The 26,923-nt window shown below is 36.8% G+C and overlaps 2 protein-coding genes and 1 long non-coding RNA gene across 4 annotated transcripts in view; 2 read left to right on the top strand and 1 right to left on the bottom strand.

The window, feature by feature from the left end:
• The window catches only part of LOC149034392 (uncharacterized), a 382,461-nt gene that overhangs the window by 42,820 nt on the left and 312,718 nt on the right, over positions 1-26,923 (top strand). The gene's annotated exons all lie outside the window — the stretch shown is intronic.
• The window catches only part of LOC149034408 (uncharacterized), a 193,981-nt gene that overhangs the window by 48,819 nt on the left and 118,239 nt on the right, over positions 1-26,923 (top strand). The window lies entirely within an intron of this gene.
• Positions 14-26,412, bottom strand: LOC149034422 (uncharacterized). The gene is made up of 16 exons (XM_089193781.1): positions 26,382-26,412; positions 26,076-26,126; positions 25,512-25,615; positions 24,913-24,928; positions 24,663-24,744; positions 24,349-24,428; positions 23,803-23,920; positions 23,513-23,593; positions 23,368-23,428; positions 23,046-23,048; positions 22,619-22,648; positions 22,189-22,285; positions 1,371-3,041; positions 633-1,130; positions 201-287; positions 14-81 (listed from the first exon to the last, which is right to left on the bottom strand). Exons 1-16 carry the CDS (start codon positions 26,410-26,412, stop codon positions 14-16), a joined length of 3,078 nt encoding a protein of 1,025 aa, XP_089049907.1.

Raw genomic sequence — 26,923 nt, 5'->3', positions numbered from 1 at the left:
ACAAAGCAGTGAACTAAGCAGCTTGTAGGGAGAAGTTCCATGCGACTCTAAAAGACCCAGTTGAAACTCTTCGTTTCCTTGCTGAAAATTTCGTAATGTTTCATATCTAGCCATGCATTGATGAAGATACGAAAATGCTTCGTGGGTCTTTGATTGCGATAACCTCAAGCTCGACAAACAGAGCAGGGTGTTAAACTCACCCATTATGTATCCGACTTCGCAGCTTATCACGCGAGCTTTCTCAAGGTATTCATCAGCTTTGTCATATTCGCCAATCATTAAAGACACTTTTCCTAGGAGTTGATAACCTTTTGCTACTGTTTTTCTGTGGCCAATTTCACTGCTGATGGCAAGTTGTTTCTCGTAATATTCTTTGGCCTTCGGATGATCACGAAGCCATTCATGCACACTGCCGAGGATACCGAAAGCTTGTGCTTGACTTTGTCGGTCACCAATTTCTGTGGCAATAGAAAGTGCTTTCTCGCCAGATTCCTTAGCATGCCGATATTTTTTGAGCCCGAGAAATGCGTGCCCAATTTCCACGTAACAATGTGCTTGTCCCGATTTATCGCCAGTTTCTATGCTAATGGCAAGTGCCTTCTCGTGATAGTCTTTAGCCTTCGAACATTCACCGAGTACTGTTAACGCAACTCCTAGGTTTTCGTAGATTCTTGCCTCTCCTCCCTTGTCACCAATTTCCGTTGCGATTGCAAGTGCTTTTTCGAGATATTGTTTAGCCTTCTGATATTCACCGAGTGAATTGAACACATTTCCCAGGTCTCTGCGGTTTGATCCCTCTCCTCTCTTGTTTCCAATTTCCATGTTGATGGCAAGTGCTTTCGCATAGTACTCTTTGGCCTTCTGATATTCACCGAGTAAACAGAACACAGTCCCTAGGTTTCCGTAGCACGTTGCTTCTTCTTTCTTGTTTCCAATTTCCATGTTGATCGCAAGTGCTTTTGCATAATACTCTTTAGCCCTCCGATATTTACCGAGTGAATGTAACACAGTTCCTAGGTTTCTGTAATTTGTTGCTTCTCCTTTCTTGTCACCAATTTCCTTGTTGAGGGAAAGTGATTTCTCGAGATATTCTTTAGCCTTCTGATGTTCAGCGAGTGAAAGTAACACATCTCCTAGGTTTCCGTAGCTTCCTGCTTCTCCAATCCTGTTACCAATTTTCATGTAGGTGGCAAGAGCTTTCTCATGGAATTCTTTAGCCTTCAGATGTTCACCAGATGATTCAAACACAGTTCCTAAGTTTCCGTAATTTCTTGCTTCTCCTTCCTTGTCACCAATTTTCATGTTGATGGCAAGTGCTTTCTCATGAAATTCTTTAGCCTTGTGATGTTCTCCGAGTGAATGTAACACACTTCCTAGGTTTCCGTAATCTCTTGCTTCTCCTCCTTTGTCACCAATTTTCATGTTGATGGCAAGTGCTTTCTCATGAAATTCTTTAGCCTTGTGATGTTCTCCGAGTGAATGTAACACACTTCCTAGGTTTCCGTAGTTTCTTGCTTCACCTCCCTTGTCACCAATTTCCATGTTGATGGCAAGTGCTTTCTCGTGAAATTCTTTAGCCTTCTGATATTCACTGAGTGAATATAACACACTTCCTAGGTTTCCGCAGTTTCTTGCTTCTCCTCTCTTGTCACCAATTTCCATGTTGATGGCAAGTGCTTTCACGTGAAATTCTTTAGCCTTCTGATATTCACCGAGTGAGTGTAACACACTTCCTACGTTTCCGTAGTTTCTTGCTTCTCCTCCTTTGTCACCAATTTTCATGTTGATGGCAAGTGCTTTCTCGTGAAAATCTTTAGCACTCTGATATTCACCGAGCGAGTGTAACACACTTCCTAGGTTTCCATAGTTTCTTGCTTCTCCTCTCTTGTCACCAATTTTCATGTTAATGGCAAGTGCTTTCTCGTGAAATTCTTTCGCCTTCTGATAATCACCGAGCGAGTGTAACACACTTCCCAGGCTTCCATAGTTTGTTGCTTCTCCTCCCTTGTCACAAATTTCCATGTTGATGGCAAGTGCTTTCTCGTTAAATTCTTTAGCCTTCTGATAATCACCGAGCGAGTGTAACACTCTTCCCATATTTCCACAGTTTGTTGCTTTTCCTCCCTTGTCACCAATTTCCATGTTGATGGCAAGTGCTTTCTCGTTAAATTCTTTAGCCTTCTGATAATCACCGAGCGAGTGTAACACTCTTCCCATATTTCCATAGTTTGTTGCTTCTCCTCCCTTGTCACCAATTTCCATGTTGATGGCAAGTGCTTTCTCGTGATATTCTTTAGCCTTCTGATATTCACCGAGCGAGTGTAACACACTTCCTAGGTCTCCATAGTTTGATGCTTCTTCTCCCTTGTGGCCAAATACCACGTTGATAGCAAGTGCTTTCTCGTGAAATTCTCTAGCCTTCTGATGTTCACCGAGTGAGTGTAACACTCTTCCTAGGTTTCCATAATCTTTTGCTTTTCCTCCCTTGTCACGAATTTCCATGTAGATGGCAAGTGCTTTCTCGAAATACTCTTTAGCTTTCTGATATTTGTGAAGTGAATTTGACATACTTCCTAGAGCATCGTAACCATAGGCCTCCCCTTTCCTTTCTCCAATTGCTTTCATGTTTTCTATCGCGATCTCATAAAGTTTCTCCGCTTGTTCAAACTTTCTCTGTTTGCAATATATTTCCGCCAGTTCAAACCTTACGATTCCTTCTTGTTTTGTTTCTCCACAGTTGTGGAGCATGGGAAGAAGTTTTCTGGCGCATCTCTCTGCGTTTTTGTAATCAGAGATGTCTTTGTATGCCTTGAGCATTGCAATATAGATGTTACACTTGTATGATTTTGTGACTTGATCTTCTATACCCAGTGCTGAGTTGTTTAGCAAAACCAAACATTCCTTGCATAACTCGATTGTTTGTAGATTACGCTTAGTTTTTTGCAGGAAGGCAGCAACATAGGTACCTATATGGAGGGTTTGTACGATATTTGCCCTGTTGTTCACTATGGTTCCCTTGTGTGCGTTTTGAAGCATCCTCTCTAAATCAAGAGAATTTTGAAAAATTATTGAGTCGCAAAATTAGCGAGACTTCAATATTCATGTCAGTTTTGTACATATGCAGCACACACTTTTCAGTGAATGATTTGATTTTCTTTTAGAACCATTAAAAATTTGATATATTAACTTGTGGATATTTTTTCAGGAATTAGACTCAACAACAGAAATAAACGTATCATGGTTGAAATGTTTTTCTTTTTTCCTTTTTTCTCGCATCCAAACCAGTCGCTAGACACTTTAATCTCCCTAACCATCCTAAACAGCCTATCGGCAGTTTGCGGCCTTTCCCTAAATTCAGGCAGTTCGGAAACCCGAAAAACTCTAAAACAAAAATTTATCTTTCAAATCGGCACTCTTAATCTCCACGGTATCCACGAAGCGCTTTTCATTCAACTACTTTTATTCAAGTTTTCTTGTCACCATATTCCCACCAATGGCGTAGCACCATTTTCTGCATATAAACACACACACAATTCTTTAGGATGTCACATAACGCTACCCCCAGGAGTTGTTAGTTTAGGCTGTAAAGCCTATTTAAAACACTATACAAAATACGCAAAACATTACAAATCAGAAATCTTTCTCACCATCAAAATCCTTGTCACATCATGCACTCTGGAAAATGATATAAATAAGCATAAGCTATACAGATCCATTAGTCTATCTTTGTAGTAAAACATTTGTTATTTTTAGTGTCCTGGTCGTGTAAACAATAACGCTGATAACGAAAACTGAAATGAGAACTCTAGAGAAAGTTCGATGACGTAAATGTTCATTAGAGGTCGAGTTGCATGAATGATAAAAATCGTTTATTATATCTTTTTTTAACCGATAAACGTTATTTAAGATGCAGGTGTGTATTTCTTCAAACCAGTATGATGTAGTTACTCAAACAAACCATTTGCGTGGTAAGTTGAGCGTACATTTTGTATATAAATTCTCGCGTTTACATCTCGTGTCACGTGTTAACTGTTGACGACTTGAAGAACATCGGACGAATGGGTTTTAATTCGATTGGCTTCCTTAATTTGATCTGTCATAAGTCCCCTACTCCAGACGCCTTAAAACTGATCAGTCTTCCTATTCTCTTCACCCCTTGACCAGATAAACTAAATATTAATCACATCGGACAATTTTAAATTTCACTTGCAATCATGGCATTGTTGTGAAAGTATTATTATCTACATAAAGATTATTTAAGTCTTTGTATCACCCTAAAAAGACAGGTTAAGTGAAGGAAAAAAATAAACATTGTGAAATGTAAATAGCTCTTAACAGAATACGCAAGAAATCAGAAATCGTACTCAAATTCTTCCAAAACTTGTCGAACTTGAATGAATAAAATCACACCACTGGAGAATGAAAACAGGAGACCATCATCACAGAACCATCAGCTAAGGAGCAGTTTATATCTTTGGAGACATAGACAAGCAATTTATAGCGAATGATGAAACCGAAAGGAAAAAGTGAAGTAATGATAATATCTTTCCCACAAAAAAAATATAAGAAAATAAGGTTTTAAGCAAAATTTTCGCTTTTCAGCTCCCCGTATGACACATCAAGGTAATTTTGTGTTCATAATCCTACACATTTCGGTAATTCTTTAATTTTTTTTGCTCATATGATCGTTTTTAAATCCCTGTACTATTTCTCAAGTCGATGATGTTTTGCCTGTAGCGCAAGAACTATTTCGACCTCTTTACAAATTTCCAATTCGATGTCGGCAATCGTTGCTCGAAAGAGTTTTCAACCAGCAAACGAGGATGTAAACAGGCTAGAAAAGGGTCCCGCCATCAAACTGATAGGTTGATATATTCTCGTAAACTTTTTGAAGGGTTTTCTGTTAAATTTGCGCAGAGAATATACATGTTTATCATTTTGAGGCTAGAAATTATTTTTGATACTTTGAAGCGTTTGATCGTCGATAAAATTCCTACTCAGTTCAATCTTCCAGGAAAAAAATGTTTTATTTGCATCAGTCGATGTGGACTTATAAATGGGTGGTTAAATGAGATTGCAGTATTTCCTATCTTGACTTATCATGACATCGCAAAATTGGAAAGAAATTGTGGAAAAAATTCGCAAGATATCATGAATGAGAAATCGCATACACTCTTAAACTCCTCAGAAAACTTTCTCAGCATCAAAACTATTTTTCTCACAAATCAATAACAAACTTAGCATTAAATTGAACCAACTCGAAGGTACATGTCTCATTTTTGGAGACACGAGCACGCCGTATTTAGTGTGTTGATGCTATGACTGGTGAAACTAAAGGAAAAACAATTGGAGCGCTACTTTCCTAAAAAAGAATATGTAATGCAAACATGTTGAGAACAGTCAGAATTTTAAACCTTGGAGGCTAAGAAAAGAAAAACAAATTAAGGCTAAAGTCGGGATCTCATTGTAAAGACAATGGGTTTATGTTAAATTTTTTTCCAAAGTTATTCTTTTCAGGAAAAATGGAAAACATTTGGCTTTCCTCGTGCGACACATGAAGCTAATTTTGTGTTCGTCACTCTCCAGATGTTCACACATTGAATTAATTAGATACCCCATGTAATCGTCCCTTTTTTTAACGCTGAACTAGAAAATAAACAAAAAAGTGAAAAAATCAATCACTAACTGTTCCACTGTAGCGCAGAAAATTTTATCATAAAGTTTTGAAGGCCTCACAACCTTATGAAAGAAGCCAAATTTAATTCTGACATTCGTTCTCAAGGGCGACAATAGTATGGTAAAACCCTCACTATTCTACTCTTACATGTATTTCCTTTTTTTCATTCTTGAACATTCCATTAGCACCCGTCAGTTTCGCTAGATTTTCAGTTATTTCTTAAAATGTTTCCGCATAATATTTTGAACTTTTGAGATATTTTGCTGATCACCATGATTGTTTTGATTATTTCTGGATTCGAGATTTGCTTACGTTTCTTCGCTTAGATGCCTGCTTCTTTAGCTATTATGAAGTTGATGGAGAAACAATTGTACTGAAATTAATTTATCATTGTTTGTTTAAATATTTTTAGTTTTGTTCGACCAAACAATTGTACTGAAATTAATTTATCATTGTTTGTTTAAATATTTTTAGTTTTGTTCGACCAACGTCGCTTCATGATGAATCAGATTTAAGTTTCGCAAGCTTTATTGCCCGAGCTAACTTCAGAATGTGAGAGTGGAATGTCATTTTTAAACCCGCAACAATGTTGCGTGACAAGTCGCAAGGAAATTTTGGCATCAAACTTACTGAAATTAAGCAAAAACAAAATAAAAGCCAAAGTGTCTTCGTTAAATCCCGCTACTTCACGTATGAATTGATCACAAATTTCTTGTTGGTCGAATCTGAATCCAGGCGATTCAACATCAATATGACTGATAAACAAGAATCAAAACGAGCATATTGTGTTACATGTGATGTCACATGACTCTTTTCAGCTTAGCATGTTATTGCCCAGTCGCAGTGTTATTAGTACATGATTACACAAAATTCAATCTTTAATTATAAATCAGAAGCGTGATATTTGATAAAATGTAAATGATTCTGAACAGGATATCAAAGAAATCGTGAATCAGTAATCGTATTTACCCTCAAACACCTCCAAAACTTTTCAAACTCGAATGAATCAAATTACATGGAATATGGAAACTGGAGACCATCAGCCACACATAACCATCTGCTATGGAGCAGTTTATATCTTTGGAGACATAAACAAGAAGTTTTTAGCGATTGATGAGACCGAATTAAAAAACTGAACTAATATTTTCCTTCAAAAGAATATGGCAAACATCTGGCGAATGGACAAAATTTAAACCTGACCGATCAAAAAAAGAAAAAATAAATTACAGGTTGGAAAAAATTCGGGGACTCGTTGCAAGTTTAGAGTGATTTATTTTCACATTATTTCCGAATTAACAGTTTTTTTAGAGGAAGAAAATTTTGCTTTCCAGCTTCCCGTATGACGCATAAAGCTAAGTTTGTGTTCAACATCCTATATATTTCGGCAATTCTTACATCTCCTTGTTTATAAAATCATTATTTAAAATCCCTGCTTCATTTATCTGTTTTCAAGTCGATGTTGCTTTTCTCTCCAGCGCTAGAACTATTTCGAACAGATATGAAATTTAAAATTTGATCTCGGCAATCATTCCTTTTCAACCGGCGCACGAGGACGTGAAAAGGCGGGAAAAAGGGTCACGCAATCTAACTGATGGTAGTTAAATTGCATTTTCGTATCTTAACATCATAAAACTGGAAGGAAATTGTAAATAAAGTATTTGCAAGTTATCTGAATGATAAATCATACCTGCCCTCAAACTCTGTTAAATTTTTCTAACCACCAAAACCATTTATCACACAAACCAATCAAATCACAACCACTGGAAAATGAACGCAAAGTTGGCATTAATCGAGCTGAACCAACTTGAACGTACATTTTATATTTTTGGAGACGTGATCAGCCGTATTTAGGATTTTGATAATATGACCGATGAAATTGAAGGAAAATCATTCAAGCGATACTTTCTCTACAAAGGATATGTAATGCAGACATGTTGAGAACGCTCAAACAATAAAGGCTGAATTCGGGTTCTCATTGTTAGATAAAGGAGTTTATGCTATATTTTTTCCGAAAGTATTGGTTTTCACAGCGAAACCGGAAAAAACTCGCTTTCCCCGTGTGACACATTAAGTTAATTTTGTGTTTGTTACTTTTCAGATTTCCACCATTAATTAGATAGCTTATGTAATCGTCACATTTTTAAGCTGAAAAAAAGGATAAACTAAGAAGTGAAATATTTCTCACTGACTGTAGCGCAAAAAAAAAAAGTATCGTTTTTGAGCCATAGAAAAGATGTCAAATCTTATTCCGACATTCGTTTCTAGGAATAGAATGACAAAAAACGTCGCCATACTCCGCGAACGCGTCTTATAATTTTTTTTCGCTAAACTTTCCTTTATCTTGTTAACTGCGTTTTACGCTTGATATTTTGAACTTTAGAAATTTTTTCCAACCACGTCCACTATTTCAGCCAGTATGATGTTGACTGAGAGACAACGGTACTGAAATTAAATTATCACAGTGTTAAGGATATCGAACAAAAGAACAGTTTTTTGATTAGATCAATTATCAATTACTTTGTGTGCCTAGTTACGATCGTAGTTACAAAGTTTATCTTTTCCCTATTGGTTTGTAATCGGATCTTTTAGTCCCGACATCTGCGACACTTAGCAAACACGCCTTAGCGACACCCCTCGAAGTTTCGTCTTTCGTCGCAAGCGTCACACACAGATTTTTTAAAAATTGTTTATTTTAGTTCGACTGACGTCACTTGACAATGAACTCGATTCAAGTGTTGTGAGAATTTTTGCTCGAATTAACTTCAGAATCTGAATCTCAGAATGGAAAATGAAATGAATATTTGCGCGCGAAATATTTAATAAATGCGAACAGCTTTGTCGAGAAGACAGAAAGAATTACACAGAGTAAAAATGTAAAATAGTCAAATTTTGTTGCATGTCATGGCTAAAGCTTGAACGACTTCTTTTCGGTGGTAATATATTTTTTAAAATCAGTATTCGCTCGCTTAAATTTTATGTCCATGCGTGACATTAGCAGAAACTTTGACTTAACAACTCGTTGAACTCGGTTGCCACGCAACAATGCGTGACAAGTCACAAGCAAATTATGCCATAAAACATATTAAAATAAAACAGAAGTGAAAAAAAAAGGCCGACTCGTTGCCTTTGAAAACCTTACTACTTCTCAGTGTGTTGATCAAGAATTCCTCTGTTGGTCGGATCTGAATCTAGGCGATTCAACTTCAATATGTCCGATAAATACGAATCAAAATGAACATGTCGTGTTTCTTGTGATGTGACGTGTCACTTTTCAACTTGATATGCGTTTCACGAGTTTTTGACATCTCACAGTCAAGAGAGTTAAAGAACAAAATTCCCTTTAGCATGATATATGAGAATAGACGAAATGATTCTACTCGGCTGAGCCTCTCAGATTTAATCTGTTCTTCATCCGCTACTACAGTCGCTTCGGCGTTGACTTGAATTTAAGAATTGTAATCACAGTTAAGTTTGCGGGTCTAGACTTTTCTGTTCTGTTCAAAATTTATATATTGTAATGCTGGAATGGCACCGAACATACTTTTCGATGTATAATGAATCATAAATCATACTTACGCTTAAAATATTCTGAATGAATCACGCCACAACCGCTGGGAGATAAATCCAAGCTTGGAATAGCAACGCGGTACGGACACTTGATATTTTTGGAGACAGAAAGATTTTGTTTTGTTTCGATGCTATGACTTATGAAGCTAAAAGCTAGAAACTGAAATGGTATTTTCTGCTGAACACTGATAATGCTGATCCCTACAGTAAGGAAAAAATAGACCTGATCGGTTACTCGAAAAAAAAAAAAAAGAAAGAAACCCAATGGTCATCTCAAACTAATTTCATTACATTAAATCGTTTCGACTGTAAACTAATTTTTTTTTGTGGTGTAATTCTAAAAAAAGCTATTATATGATACGCAAGATAAAATAATCATATTGCTATGTATATTTTTTTGTTCATAAAATAAAACATTTCGCTTTCCAACCTTCTCGTAGATGACTCATAGAACTAAGCTCGCGCACGTTTGTTTTCAGCGTTTTATACATTTCATTTTTATCGGTTACGTGACAATTTTTTTAACGCTCGAGAGCATGGATTCTATTTTTATGCTACTTTGATTCTGAGGATTTTTAATTCAACGAAGAAATTTCACTTTGATTGAATGTTCATCTTCTCCTCCCCGAGTTCTCCGTTTGATCTGCGAAAACAATTTGATGAAAGCTTTATAAGAAACATTTTCCGTATAAAGTTTACAATTTGATTATGTTACATCTTTGTTCTTATGGGGCCAGCTGCTGGCCGTAATTTTCATAAAACGGAAAAAAAATATCGCCGCCGGCCGTAAAATTTGACCAATTTTATCGTTGGTCATAAAAAACAGTCAACAGTAAAAATTTTCCTTTTAAAAACAATGGAAAAAAATTAGATAGCCAAAAACGATAAGATTCAGTTAAACACTGAGGTTTTCTCTTGGGTGAAACCTGTCAACCGAACTTCGGCTTTTATCGCTGATTTTATATTCCATATTGAAATCCAGATCGGCTTGGAATCAATGCCCTGTGATAATCAGGCTACAAATAGACTTGATAAAAATGGCTTGTCTCCTGGCAAAGTATCAGTGAAAATTGTCTCAGCCGACAGTGAAATTTTGTAGTTGCCACACATACAATAGTTCTTTTTCATCTGCATAATAGTTGCAGCATCAGAGCACGCAGATTTTAATGCCTCGGGCGTATCCCCATTGAGGTGAAGTCACAAACTCTCACCGTTGTCATTTGCGGTTCAGATATTCCATCACATGTTCCTTGATACAAAAAAAACGTATTTCAATCAATTCGATAGGCATATCGATAAAGGTGTCCTAACAACTTATGACTAAGATTTTAGTGGTGCACGATATTTGATGTCCTCCTCCATGTCCTCAGATATGTTATGTAGCCCCTTTTCAGGTTGGAGTAAAAGCAAAATTATAATAACAACAGTTAAGCACTCATTACAAGGTTCTTTATTAAAGAAACTGTTTTATTAAGTTTATCAGCCAAAGGAATTCTCATTTCTCCGTCCACAACTCGTTTCACATTTAAAAAAAAACCATTTGTAAATTCGTTCCAACATTGTAACATGTCTGTGTGGGGCTGGTATTTTGTGTATTATAATCTATTGTATAACCCTATTATGTCGTTATTCTGCAAATACATAGGAAATTAAAGGTAAATAGCAATACCATGCACCCACCCCTCCCACCCTGGGCAATGTTAAACACAGGGAGTGTGGGTGGGGGAAAGGAAGGTGGAGAGAATATTGACAAGTCTGCTTTCGTGGGTGGAAAATGAACGCAAGTTGCTCATGATACACGGGAAGGACCTGGAAAAAGGGATATGTGTTCTCCAAACGTTTTGGGCAGGATTGTTGTCACATCAAGGTAACACCTGTCTCTTTTACCTTTCTATGATGATCACACGAAGTACAAAACACATCTCACAGTTGGGAAAATATTCGTTGGCTAATGACCTAAATTTACACGGATCTTTGAATATCAAGAGGTTCTTTAGGCCACCATAACAAAGATAAAAGTTTCTGCTTTTATTGCGAATTGTTCGAACAACCAACTTCAAAAGAATTTCACAAACAGGAGGTTCACAGACTGTTCAGTATGAAATCGATTAATCATTCCATCAATCAATCAATTCCAATTATTTAAACATGCATAATTGACTCGGCAAAGATTAGGCTCTGCAAAGAGTTTTCACTTAATCCATACTATGTCCTGTATCAAAACTCTTGGTGATTTTCCTATGTAGTGCAGATCCTTCCCTGCAAAATGACCATAAAGTACGCAGTTATCTACCATTTTACATATAAAAACAAGTTGCACCATTTGTCGTTGAGATTATTGGCTCCACATTTCTATACATAGTAGCTGATGAGGGCTTTGCCAGAAATGGAGAGTCAATAATCTAACTATTTCAAACAAGTGAAATTATCCTTAATTGCCCGAGGACACTTGAGATTACTTGTTTATCACATTAAGGCAAAAATATTTGATGGAATTGCATTCGCGCACGATGTCCGTGCGATGAAGCTATTTCAATGCCGCTACAAATGTCAAAACAAACGTAACTGACCAATCGATTCAATGAAAATGTTATTCCCAAGACACCGTTAACAACGTTACAAGGCTTCATTTAGTTAAATTATAGCATCAAGTAATCATGCCCTTTTGATTAACAAAAATCCCCCCGTGATTAAGAAAAATGCCCTCTGTCTCAGCTTGTCAGCATGAAGTAATTTTGTCCCGCATGTGATAAAGTTTATAACATCAAGACCAGCTCACACTTTTGTTTCGTTTTGTTTGCGCATTTGAGATAGAACTCTGGTAGATTTATTCAAAAAGTGATACATAAAAAGCTTATTAAAGGTAGAGGAGTACAATAATATTCACCTTGGCCTCCTGGCGACAACACTAGCACCACCGACGATAACCACGGTGTACCATTAGCGTGGAATGTAAACATATTTCTGCCTGCTGGATCCACGTAAGGTGCCAAACTTGTTTCTCAAGAGAGGTTCGAGTTGTTCGGTGAGCTGTGTATAATTCCTTTGCAGTTCTTTCTGATAGGCACGTTGATCAGATGTGATAAGCTGCCTGTTCTTTTTCAGAGCGTCTCTGTACCTAGTACACAGCAATAAAATTACTTAGGGCACTAAGAGCATTGAAGTATTGTTCTTCTGAGAGTGACAGGGTCAACGGTATCGGTCTAGCGAAGATAGTGCACTGACGATGTCTATGGTGACATTTGGTGTCTTGCGTGAACCACAATGCACCGTGCAAATACCCGAATATAGAAAAGGTGGCCTCAGGTTACGAATGCGCGCGAAGATCCGTTGGATAATATAAGTTGTTAAGGTTTGCACAGGAACTTTGGGGATCCAAAAAACCGGAAACACTGTAAAAATACGTTGAGACAAAAGAAGGAATTCTACCGCACTTGTTACTTCGAACTTTTATATGGCGATTATCAAAATTCCCATCCACACTCTCACATTTTATTCTACACAACGAAGGTTTCTGCTCACCCGTTAGCTTAGGGTAGCTGTAATGTACGTATGTTCGGTTGAGTTGCTTTAACATTCGAGTCTTGTCGTTCTATCCCGCTTTGCGTTACTCCCGTGCACATTGGGCATGCCGGGAAATCCTGGTTCTAGTGGTAGTGGTATGTGCTTGCACAGTGCTTGAGAAGTTTTTGTTTCACCTTGAACATTTTTCTTGAATAAACTTATGATTAAACTGTTGAAGAGGGCCTTATCTTCAAGGATTTACATATTTAACTAAGGTATGAGACGGCAGTGACGTGGAAAATCAAGATCTAATGCGCTAAAAAATAGCTAAGCACGTGTATGTACATTTGTACGGTTTTAGCCGTCTTCTGCAAAGTAACAACGTGAACCCAACAAAATTTGCATGGTCTGATGACAGAAACCCCGACGGCAAGTTATTGTGATGTGACGCCGAAAAGTCGGTGAATAAACCAAGTCATTCGCGGAATTTAAAAAATATAAATTCAATTTTTAATCGACGACTTCCCCAGCGTTCTCGTCCTGATTACTTAAGGCCCTTGTTAACAACTTGTTGACAGGTTCGTACGTACGTACGGACAGACAGACAGACGGACTGAATGACTAACCGACCGATCCATCGACAAACTGAGGACCACAACGAGATTACAAACAAGTGAAGATAGAAAGAGATAGACATGTGATCTGATCAACAGTGGTGCCAATAGAACCTTGTAGCACCATCTGAAACATCTTAGGGATTGCTGGTTCTTGATTGATTGCATCCAGAAGCTCTTTTGTCTTTAACTCCATATCCTCGATGGCGATTTCAATGGAACTCAACGCAATCTACAACCTGTCAATCAAGTGAACGAAAATTAATAAATGTTAGAAGAAAATCACGTGTCTGAAGAAAGATTGATTTGTTACTCACAACTACGATACTTTAAGAAACACCACGTAAACTACATGCAGCAGTGAATAGCTACAAATCTGTGTTGATAGTAGAAATTTCAATTCATCAAAGTGTGTTGATCATTCAGAACCACCGCAGGAAAATGATCACACAGAGTGGCTGGGTCAAGGTTTGCGCTACTTGAAACGTCAAGCCACTATCTCTTAGCACTTTACACCTTATCATTGGATGTATATTCTCAATACTGTTCTATATACATTTCTCTATACATTTCTTACGGTGCTAATAAAGAGAATTTGTTTAATAATCAGGAGCTTCTTTGGTTGGTGATCATTTCATTGATTCTCTTGACCTTAATGCGTGATTCAAGGGTGATAGTGTTTGGAGAAATTAGATGAGGGGAAAAGGGAAGGGATGAAGGGATGAATGAAAAAGGGACAGATGTCAATGCCCTCCCTTTTTCCTTGGGAGATTTCGGTTATCTGTAAATGTGTGCATGTATACCTATTATTAAAGCAATGCTCGCAAAATTGCTCTTGCATGTGGCATTGACAGAAAACACTGTAGATGCTCTCAACAGTAAATTAAATTTAATCATCAAATGCATTAAAAGACTAGCCAGGTAAACTTTGAAAACTTTGTGAACGGGAAAAAATGACCAGAAAAAAAAGAAGCACTCAAAAAAATTGAAAACATAGAAAACTAGGGCATGTAAAATAAATGAACATGCTAAATTTCTCCGATCCACTTTATCTTAAATGCAAAATCTTTACATTCAATCTCGTACTTAAACATTTTTATACACTTTCTGAAAATATCCCTTGGATTATGGGTAATTTAAACCTTGTGAATAAGCTAGCTGATACCATAAATTGTTATACATTTGGAGAAGTTTGAAATGGGTAATGTTCATTGGTCTGCTGTTCATTGTATAGTTAATAAAAAAAATTACATAATATGAGCTACATGAGGGTAAGTGCAGCAGCACCTTTTAAAAGCAAATCTCCTTTCTCATATTGTGGTACTATTATAACTTTCATAATTTCTTCAAATATCAAAACATTTGGACCATTATGTACGTTATTTTAAAGCTGTATTTGCTTGCAAGGTTATCATGCATACCTACTTGATAGGAACCTCCTCTGTGAAAGGTTCTTTAGAACAAACCACTGGGCATGTAAACTTTAATCTTTACACCCTCTTTTGGTCCTTTTCTCAACCGATTTTCTCACAAATTGCGCATTTCCTCAGCCTGTGTCAGAAAGATATTTGTTTGCACATGCTTACGGTTAGACTGTTACCGGTTTAACCCCATCTTACGATTACGCCCGACCTACAACGTCAGTTCATTAAAACAACGCTAGAGTATTTCCCATTATAGCAGCTTAGAGACCACATTGATTATTCTGCTATTACATGCTAGCAGTAGCTAGCGTAAGGCAAGCTTACGCGTGAACTCGTGGATGCATATCAGGTTTCTCAGAACGTCATAAAATTCTCTCGAGTACAGAAACCAAGAAACAGTCACAAAAAATTTAGTCTTTTGATTGGACTCTTAAGCGAGGTGAAATGAAAGAAACCCATAAGTTTGAATTTACAGAATTTAGGAGGCCATCAAAACTAGCCACTTCCCTAAACCTTGAAGATTTTTGAGGAATGTTTCGATTGAGTTTCAAAAGTAATTCGGGATCTGAGACTGTCCGAATTCGGTTTGCGATTGTCATAAAAGAGACACAAACCATCGTCTCAGCTAACCTTATTCAAAACTAAACATAATCATATGTTGATCGCATTTTCCCGCGTTTCCAGTAGTTTTCTTGTTTTTCTTTGCGTCCTCTGAGTGACTCTCGTGAGTTCGTTTGATTCTCTTTTGCGAAAACTCAGAGCAGTCGAAATCCATGTTCTCTTTGTGTTTTAGGGATACCTTGATGCTGGAGTCAATGATTTTGCCTGACTGCGGGCACACGTTCTGCAAAACGTGTATTAGTAGGGTGCAACAAAACCCAACTACCAGCCATTGCCCCGTTTGTAAAAAGCCCATGTGGAGTTTAGCACAAGTGAAGACAAACTTCACCCTGAAAAAGCTGGTGGAGAAGAATGAGGGGGAGCATCGAAGTGGTAGCACAGCACACCTGCCCCGATGCCCTCATATCCTGTTCGAATAGGGGCTGCCAACGCAGTATTAGAGCGGTTTAGCAAGAGGACGGGAACGTCATTTCAGAGCGGCGCGCGCAGTAAAAATGCCGAGAAAAAACTGGGTCGAAAACGCCGTCGCGTTGTGTTGAAAAGTGACTTAGCAGTCGTTTCAACGAACCGTCCACGTTATATTTAATTTGTTCTTGAATATCCTAAGCTTGGCTCTTTAGGATCATTATCAGCTTTGAATTTTCGGTTTCATAGACCACTTGAAAGACAACGAAATTATCCTCTTTGAGAGTGTAACATGCACAAACCAAGGGTAGTTTACTACAAGTGAGTTGTTAATATGAATCCAAATGGGCGATTAAACTTTGAAATTATTTCATTCCAGTTAAGTCTCGAGTCTGCAGATTCATCCACCAAATTTTGAAGCCCACTAAATATTTTGTTTTTGATGATTTGTATCGCTGTCATTTCGTTTCGTGCTTCTAGATTTCAGCACTACTCGTTTTTCTTCATAATTTTGTAAAGTATAATTTGGAATTGAAATCGTCGCCGTTTTCTCCCTTGTTTACTGAATATTCTTCTCAATTATGACAGTACACCTCTTTTAAGCACCACCTTCTAAGAGTTGCAATACATTTTGAACGGAGTTATCAGGAGTTATGGCGAAAACGTGTAGAGATTAAGCGACCCAACGATGGAGCTGTGGAGCAATGAACGGAGCAATGAATGATGGAGCAATGAGTTCCCGTTCGTTCCCGTGAACGAATGAAATGTACTCAAACTAGTCACCAACGAAACGGTTAGACTGAGGAATCAGACTTTGTGCCTGTTTTATTTTGTTCTTGATTAATTTAATTTTTTAACGAATAAAGTCGTTCAAGACTGAATCAAACTAATAGATTTAGAAAGCCGTGCCGAAATCAAGTTGATTGTTATTTATTTTCTTTCGTAGATGACTTTCTTGTCTAAGTTTTCACCGGCGCCGATCAAAACTAAAGGCATAAAAAAGTGCAAACCCGAGCTATTCTCAAATTTTTTTTTATCTCTGACTTCAATTCGCAGAACACTTTTTAATCACGGTTAAAACGACAATGACAACAAATAACACTGAATAATATAGCAGGTAACCTTCGTGTTGTTTCAATTTGATAAACTTCAACATTAAGCAAGTTTAATTTATTGATGAATTAATTCACGATAAAATTAACAGCACCCGTTCTTAGAGTTTTCATACATGGTTTAGGAAATGTATCAAAGAAAAGCCCCAACGTTGCTTAAAGCCACGCTTAATTACAAAAGGTGACTGAGCCCTAAAATCTTAGATCGCTTGCTGACGATCGTGTTTCCTTTCGGGAATCCAGAATAAATGTAGCGGTAAATTTTCACAAATTCACCGAATAAAACAAAGAAAGGAACCTGGTTATCCTGAAAATGAGTTCTGAAATCGTTTCAAACAGCATTATCTCGTTTATAAGTGCACAATTAATGCAAATCCTAGGCGTTTTGATCACGACGGGAAAACCAGCGAAATGACGTCCTGAACTTGATGGGGAGAACGGCAACGTTCTGAAATGACGTTCCCGTCCTCTTGCTAAACCACTCTAAACTAAACTAAACCACCAAAAGGACGAGCCGAACCATAAGGGGGAATTATGTCGACGCAGTTATCACATATGAACAATGTCAGCAAAATACCACCGTGGCCAACAAGGAAATTCATCTTGAGAGGACTTGCCTGTGACTTACTTGTGGTCACAAAGCGTTGTACATTATCATTTCAAACTTAAAATGAAATTTTCTTTACTTGTGTAAAAGAAAGCAATTTGAAGGAGATAGAGCAACACAACAAGTAGCAAGCAGAAAAGCACGTGTCACTGCTGACAGAGAAGAGTGAAAAGCTCTTAGACGTATAACTTAAAAAGGTAAGGCTGACCGAGGCTGATGGTCCTAAATGTTTTCCCCTTCCGATCTTTATTTGTTACTTAATAGCTAGCGCGCAGGTCACAGATTTTTGAACGGTTGTACAAAACTTTGAACAGATTTCTGTTTTAAAAACCATCAGTCGAGACTGAAAAAGTTGACTGAGTAGGTGGTCCTCTGGTTTCCTTTAGAATACGATCTCGCGAGGATGATATAAAAAGATTTTACTTGGGGCAGATTTAGAGAAGAGGGGGGCGAGAAGTGGGAATGGTCGAACTTTATTTTTTTTGTAACGCTTTTAATAATCCCCAGTGAATTTTTCCTTTCACTATACTCAGAATGACACTGATTTGATTTCCAACACAACAGAACACGAATAACTTCACCAAGAGAACATCGCAGTAATAAATACTTCTCAAGCAGTAGTGAAAAAAAGGCCCAATTAGTGCTCATTTACTGCGATGTTCGCTTTCATATTCACTGTGTTTGTGTGTTAAGATTAAAAAACAAAGTAAATTTTTAAAAATTTGTTTTAGAATTGTCATCGGGTTGGCAAACCCATTAATCATTGAGCTGGAGCCAGATCTTCGCCTGAGGGAAGGCGAGACCTTCAGGACTGAGGTTTCCCCGGCAACGCTGGAAGGAGAGGCAAAGAGAAACACCGGGTGGCTTTTTATGTAAATATTTTTTGAAGGGTCTCTATTTCTTTGTAAATTTTCAGTTGTGAAATAAACATATGACACACTGTTACCTTAAGTTGAGTGACTGTGATGCAGTCTCTCAGACTGATGTACTTTAAAATGAAAGCTTTTTCTATGATCGTCCGCATCGTAAGAATGAATATTTCTGTACCAGCAAAAGAGTATATTGTGAATTTCCAAATTATCTAGGAATAACCTTTGTATGACGGACAAAGAATCGTCAGATAACGTTTAATATTTCCTCGTAGCTATAGCGAGGCGAGTATGACGTTAGCGAGAAAAGAAAAAAATACAGCGCTCTGTGAAAACACTGCATCATAACCATAAACATGGTTTAGGTATTCTTCTTTTTGTAATAAAGAGACAGTTTCTTTGAGATGGTCAAATTATACGTTAGGCTACAAGAGTTCCATTGCCTTTTCAAAATCGCTTTAGCCAAATTTGAATTACAGGCTGACGACTTTTGACGTTGTGTTAAACTTATAAATAAGATAGACAAGACCGTAGCTGTGGCGTAACAGATAATTTCATTCTTTTTGGGCGTCTCTCCAATCCGTTCGCATTTCTCAATTTAGTTCCTTTCGGTTTTATATTAGCATCGTTTTAAAAAGCTTTTATTTATCTTTTTCTCATAAATTTAGTGCAAGAAGATCAAGTTTTTTTGTTTTTAATAATAGGGATGTGATTAGTCATTTCATTAATGAAACGTGGACAACATTTTGTGAATAATAAATTGTTGTGGCAGAACAGCTGTGGACTCTTTTGGTTTAGTTTCATCTTTCTTTACAAGTTTCCTTGCTCTTAAACTTCCCTTTACGACAAAATATCTGCCACTGTAAATTTCCTTTTTCCCTCTAATGTTGCTGATTTTCTCTATAAGGTGGCTTTTCGGTTCTACTAACATGTTATTAAAGCACGAGCTGATTTTTGTCGTATGTTGTAGCGTTAAAACATTCACGAAAAGTTTATGTTATAACTTTTCCAGTGATACTTTCATCTGGAAAAACCGTCAGATATTGTACGATAACTTAACAAACTGATGATAGTGTCAAAATTTTGCCAAAATCGTCATGAATACCAAAACAGGACTTTCTTCATTTATTGCGAGGAAGTAGAGAAATGCTTCCTAAAAAATTGGTCATAATCAATACCCTTATGGTAATGGTACATTTCTTAATTGTACAATATGCACGAAGTTAAAGGAGAAGACTAACTGTGGTCTTTTTGATTGCTATACAATTTTTATTACCTATCTAGATCAATATCAGTAGCTGGGAATAGACCCTTATATAAAACTACCGTACAATTTTAACAAAACACCCCCTTTATAAATCGCCATTGTGGATCAATATCAGTAGCTGGGAACAGACCCTTATATAAAACTACCGTACAATTTTAACAAAACACCCCCTTATATAACTCGCCATTGTGAATCAATATCAGTAGCTGGGAACAGACCCTTATATAAAACTACCGTACAACTTTAACAAAACACCCCCTTATATAACTCGCCATTGTTACATAGCGACTATTCAGAGATACAATTAAAAACCCCTGGATGTAAGATACGAATCCAAGACCCCTGGATGTAACGACAGCATTCACGATCGATATCGACATCTGTGCGCAGACCCTTAGATGTAAGATTTTACGATCGATATAAACATCAGGACGCGGGTTTGACATGGATGTGACATTGTAAGGTCAATATCAACATCTGAGCAAACGATAAGCACCAGATGTAAAAGTTTACGATCAACACGGACCCCTGATCGCAAGATTTTACGATCAATATCAACATCTGGGCAGACTCGTCATGTAATACAAATTCATTTGAACCCCTGATTGTAAGAACCCCTGATTGTAAGAACCCCTGATCGTAAGAACCCCACAGACCTGTTATGTAAGACACGTTCATTTGAACCCCCGAGTGTAAGGAACAATGATCAATAACTGGGCACAGATGTGTCATGTAAGATACACTGATGTAAACCCCTGCTTGTAAGAATCCGTGATTGTAAAAACCCCAGATTGTAAGAACCCCTGATTGTAGGACCCCTGATTGTAAGACCCCTGATTGTAAGAACCCCTGATTGTAAGACCCCTGATTGTAAGACCCCTGATTGTAAGAACCCCTGATTGCAAGAACCCCTGATTGTAAGACCCCTGATCGTGAGAACCCCTGGTTGTTAGAACCCCTGATTGTAAGACCCCTGATCGTAAGAGCCCCTGAATGTAAGAACCCCTGATTGTAACACATCAATATTTGCCTTATTCTAAACCTGGACTTTATTCACCTCGATTATTCATTGAAGCATACATCAAATAATATGGTTTTTCCTCAGGAGCAGGTCCAAATATGAAACAAATATTTCTGAATTTGGTGCATTTGCTGTCATTTGCAATACAATTCATTTATACTCCTCTCAAACCAGATTTAACTATTTGGCTGATTAAAAATTTGTTAAAATCAAAGAAGGCTGAGATGTTGAACAAACACACACTACAATTTGGCTTGTCATATAACACTGTGGATGTGGTAGTGAAAATTAACATATGAAAATTCATGCCAACATGGCTACATGATAATCTAAACCCACTTGAGTAAGGGAGGTATGAAACTTGGTGCATTGCCAATCCAACAAAATCATCATGCCCAAATTCTGGGGGGAAATCTCACTATGGATATTTAATAAACACTTAAGAACACATCACTCAAAAATAGAAATGAAAGTTTATTGATTGAACTGTCACAAAAAAAAACATTATGGATTCTTGAAAGTCTGTAGAGAAAAATAAAATATGTTTTAATAAAAGTATTCTTCATAAATATTCTTCAAAAGTATTCTTCAAGTTTTAAAACAGGAATTGGACTTTATTTCAAACCACTGACTATATACTTACAACTCTACTGTCTCCACAGCCATCTCACTTGCTTTCACAGTTGCGTGGATGTTTAGAATATTCCTAGAAGATATATCACAAATTATATTGAAATTAGAGAGATGGTAAGTTTTGAGCTCAGTAAAGAAATAAAGAAAGATGTTTTTTGTTTTGTCAACAGCATGGGACAAAGAAAAGTCCCTATGAGGAATTGAGCCTCAGACCTTCGAATTCTGAAGGTCTGAGGTTCGATTGCTCATGGGGACTCAGAATTTTTCTTTGTCCCACGCTCCTGACAAAATAAAAAACATCTTTCTTTAAAAATTACATTGTTCATTTGTGTTTTGATCACCAAAAGAAATGTTACATGTACATTTTCACTGAAAAAAGACTTGAAGTGGATATTATTTCAATTATATTTCATAATTACCTCTCTATGAATCCTTGCTAGCCTTCTTTTTCTGATCTAGAAATGAATGATTAAATGTAGCGTTACTTGCATTAAAGAATATTCACCAAATTGTTTCCCAAGATTTATTAAGGGAATAATTTCTCCAGTGTTCAAAGAGTTGCACATGAACCATTTGAATTATCATTTCAACCCTGAAAATATCACTTTGCCTTTCTGATATTACCAGTGGTGTACATGCAGTACTGATTCATAGCATAGTGAGGAAATTTGCATTTGATCCACTCTTGAAACTCATAGAAGGAAATCTTCACTGCACTGGCAAAGTTGCTGGATTTTGTCATCATATTGGAATTGTTAAAGAGCATCAATTATTTAGACCATCAATCGCAGGCAAAGTTATATCAAGGATTTGACTACAAACAATAACTCCAAATATCCAGTAATTAGTCAAAGCAAAATTTCACACTTTGTGCCAGAGTTTTCGCAGTTTCAATGAAGTACTGTATAGACATTACCTCTACAGTGTCCACCTCAGTTTCATCTAGGCTCTCCCCAAGCTCAGTCTGCCAAATAAGATTGGTGCATTTGAATTAATTTACTTTAATAGATAATTTACATAGGACACAAAAGTGATAACTTGCTGATTTCCTGGTGTACTGTAATAGCAATTGTGCCGATTTTAAAATTATCATCAATGACATAATCATTACTGTTAACAGTTTCTTATAATTATACCACTACATTGCCTCTAGTGAAAAAACAAATGCATTTATGTCAGTGGTGTATACATTCCTGTTGATGAGTATTTCCTGAAGTTCTACTTTTCAGATATTTTTCATGTTTATTAATTTCTACCAGTATGTTGTTATAAAAAATCAATTAAAAAAATGATTTACCTCGTTTTCTGGGCCTTGAGGTCTGTCTGCCTTTGAAAGAAGTGAGACACACATGTAAATAGATATGTCCAGATTTAATAATATATTTTAAAAGTAATACAACTGTAAATGTGCCACATTAACCCTGTTACTCCCAGAAATGATTAACATGTCACTTCTCCCTATAGTATCTGTACAATATCTAGCAAACAGGAAATGAGAATACTCAAACTTATCAGGTACAAGATATTATCTTGATTGAATACAAAATTCTTGTAACCAATTTACAAGGAAATGTGTGGCAGCTAGAGGGGAGAATTAACAATCAGATCTTGGGAGTTAAAGGGTTAATATTCTGCTCTTTTAAGGGTCACAAATCTTTTAAAAATATACAGAAACTTGAACTTACTATAACCTCTGTTTGGGTGTGTTTGGCCCTGTCACAAACCTCCTGCAACAATGGAATTCATAACAAGTAATTCATGACACCACTTTATAAAATACATTTCAAATGAAGCCAACAATCATATTTCCATTTTCCTCAGTATTGTTTGTATTTCAATTTTTCTATTTTATGGATAAAAAAATGTACATCATGATTTCTTTTTCTGATGGCAATTCACATCAATGTACCTAATATTTGTTTTTCTAGTGCATATTGCTATCTGTGAACAAGAGAACAAGTGCTGGATGCAGATTAAACTATCTTTGGTACATAATTCTAAATCAATTCAATGCTTCCAATTTCATCTGTGATCTATAAAACTTACAGAAGCTTGAAATTCTTTGTCCTGTTGTGCCCTTAGAGCTCTATCCCTTTGTAAGAGATCCCTGTAAATTCAATTTAATGTAAGTTGAGTTACAAAATTATAGCAATTATAGTTAATGAAATAAACAAGACACTGTGACATTTACCTGTGAGCTTTAAGAGCACGTGATGTCTCCTTGGCTTGCCTGATTGCCTCAATCAGGTGTCTTAGAAGGCAACTGTCATTTCTTGAAAGATATATCATGATATTACACAAAAAATTGGTAAACTGTATGACAAAACATCATACACTTGTATTATTCAATTGGTTTTTATTGTTGTTTTTGTTTCTTGATTGTTTTAAAAATTTTCAAGTTAGAAGTAAATTAAGAGATTTAAAATTATGGCAAGTTATAAATATGAGCTACAGGATATGATGTGAGTGACATGAATGCACAGAGGCCACTGACCAGCTATCATGCTGCCAACTATCATCCTGTTTGATGATAAAGTGGGGTGCATCACCCTTATCTCAACATCATCATCGTACAGGGATTGCTGATGTTTCCCACAAGCTATGGAAATAAGATGATCAATCCATTACATCACTAAATACATGACAGTGTCTCTGGTGGATAATTCTATTCCAAACATATTCATTTTGCACACAATGTTCATTAACTTGTTGTTTGATAGTTAATTTATGTTTGTTCCTTAACTTTTATTTTCAAGACAATCTTGCATTTTATGATGTGCTTGCCATGGTAAATTTTCAATTGAGGTTGCATGCCTGAATCAATGAGAACTGACTTCTGTTGTCCAATAAACTGTTGTCTCACTGGTGAAATTGAAAATAATTTGATGTTGATTTTATAGAGTTACAGCTTGAAAATCATGTGGGTCACTAGGTGAACCACCGGTGTCTCAAAAGCTAATAATAATGGTGGGGAAAAATGAGGTTGAGTTCAGAAACAGAGGTTGGTAATCAAGCCCACATCCTTACCATTGTCATCAAAATTACTGCCTTGCAGGGAGGCATATAGGTAGCAGCTTCCTAACACTTCAGATATATCCAACAAAGCTCTAAAATAAACCAATAGTGTGCACTCTATTCAATAAAGTGATGGATACACTGATACTATAAGACTTTTGCACCTCAGCCATTATTCATATATGTTAAACTAGAATCACCTGTCACTTAAAATGACATGCATGACTATCCATCCTCACCCTGATTAAAATGGATTTAGGTCAGTGTTGGTTTAATCAATGTCAAACCTGCATGTAAAATATTGTTGAAATATACGGAAAGTATACCTTAAGGTATCCATGGCTTTTTGAGTTGCCTGGTAGCTAACCGCACCAATGGAGTGGAGTCCTGGTGGCACTGCTGTTTCATCTGAGTTAAAGTTTTAAATATTGAGATTACTGACAATGTAATTGCTTTCAATTGTAGAAATGCAAAAAATTTGTCTCTTCCAAAAAATATCATGCACAACCTATTAGTTAATATGACATGCATTTCAAGACTGAACTGTGATGTAACCTTCAGCTGGGGATGATTCACCTGTATCATTTAGTGACTGGAAAGAATTGATTGGAAATGTCTTAACATTATGCATGTTCCATGTCATAATTTTAATGCTACAATCTGACAACCAACTCTCAAAAACTTAACTCAAAACATGAAATAACATGTACATTTGATATAATTTTGTGGGAACACTATGAACCCCAAATAGACCTCATTCAGCTGTATTACTAGAATCTATTTCAAGTTACAACAATTGACCTTACAAATTGTAAAATATCAGAGAAGGAAAGAGCTGTAAAGTCAATAAATTATTTTTTATGTCCCATGAAAAAACTAGGCCATGAATAGTTGGTGGCTCAATTAAGGTTAACCCCCAGCACTTTATCAGGTTTCCCTGCAAGTTCTCTGAGTCTAATAAATGGTGCTGGCTGGTAAGAGGCACTTTGAGAGTAAATGTATCTTACATAAAAACACAACCTGTATACATGTATAGCAGGGTCTTGAACCTGAATGCAACACAATCTAGAGTTTATCATGCTAATTACTAAGCCATAACTTGTTAATCGTAACCTGAAGAGACTTCAAATGCAAATCTTATCTAAATTCATTGTTACAAAACTTCACATGCTTACCTCTCGTGCATTGGCGCACATAAATGGCAGCACAAGGGGCACGTCATATGCTACCATTAACCTCCTTAACAACTGGAGGTCGTAAGCAAGTCCACATCCTGGGTCTAACAGTAGGATATTGGAGAATCAATTAGGTACATGTATTTTGTGCATGACCAGATCAAGATGATTCATTTCAAATTTTTACTTTCTAGCCTCTGCGCCAACCAGGAGATCCTCCTCCTCCTCCACTGTTCCTACTGAAAAACAGTGCACATCTTATTAAAGTATACTTCAGTTCTCCAACAGATAGAAGTAGTTTAGAGAATGCACCTACCTGCTGCAATAGGTTATTGTCCCATTGGTGTGGATGAAAACATTGGGGTGGCCAGTTCCTTATCACCACTGCTTTCATCTGGAATCCGGAAAAAAATATTTGGAATCAAATAATATGCAAGGATCCAGCTAATTAACAATTTACAAATATTTCCAAGTTAAAATTGTCCAACTCACGCTCCCATTTGTTGGTATCAAATCAAGTTTCATTTCTAACTATCCAATAAGTTTTGAACCAATCCAACGTACCTGGTCTTGGAGAGATGATCACAACTTCGTTGCCTCCCGATGCCCCAGTTCCTGATGTTGATTACCCTGTTAAGCATGAAAGAAAAGCAAGATCGGGTCAAAATAAAGTAATTCTCTTGGAAAGTATTCTAGATTACTCAAGATCATATTTCCAAAGAAACTGAAATGGCTTATAATAAATCTACAGCCTTTAATTAGTATGCTAACTGCCGAGGAATGCTCTCCAATTGTCGGTAAATGGCGGGTGCTCGATCGTCCAAGAAAAACCTTCGATGCTAAAACATGATATTGATCATTAATAATCACCTGCTGCACTATCTTGATCTTGATTCGTCATGTCTGAAAAAAAGGTAAGATGTTATTAAGTTAAAAAGACACAGTATGATGTAGTAAAGCTGCGTGTCGTTTCGGCACAACATGAATCATAGACCTCATCATAATTTGACACAAATGTCTCATTGAATTAAGACAGATAACCGTAACCGTAATTCTACTAAACATTGTTGTTATCAAGTCCTGTGAAAAGACAAATTTTTCTGAATATACTTTAAAACCGAATTTTCAACGCTGCCATCTGAAGACCTGTTCAGCACACCAACATGATCTCGAGACCGAAATTACGATTATCGTTATTTCTAAATTGGCACCAAATTTATGGATATAGTAATTTCGTGGCACTCTTTACCAATCCTCTTTACACGTGTTAAATAAAGAGAAGGACTCGGTTCCACTGTCTTACAACATTCAAGATGGCGGAGGAAAGGGGTAAATGTGCGTTCAGTTGTGATCAGCATGATCTCGACACCAAAATAACGATTATCGTTATTTCTAAATTGGCCCTGAAATCA

The sequence above is a fragment of the Pocillopora damicornis genome, chromosome 14 (genome assembly GCF_964200805.1).
Source record: "Pocillopora damicornis chromosome 14, jaPocDami1.2, whole genome shotgun sequence".
Classification (NCBI taxonomy): domain Eukaryota; kingdom Metazoa; phylum Cnidaria; class Anthozoa; order Scleractinia; family Pocilloporidae; genus Pocillopora; species Pocillopora damicornis.
The sequence above is the reverse complement of the archived record's forward strand: the minus strand, read 5'-3'. Positions and strand labels throughout refer to the sequence as shown.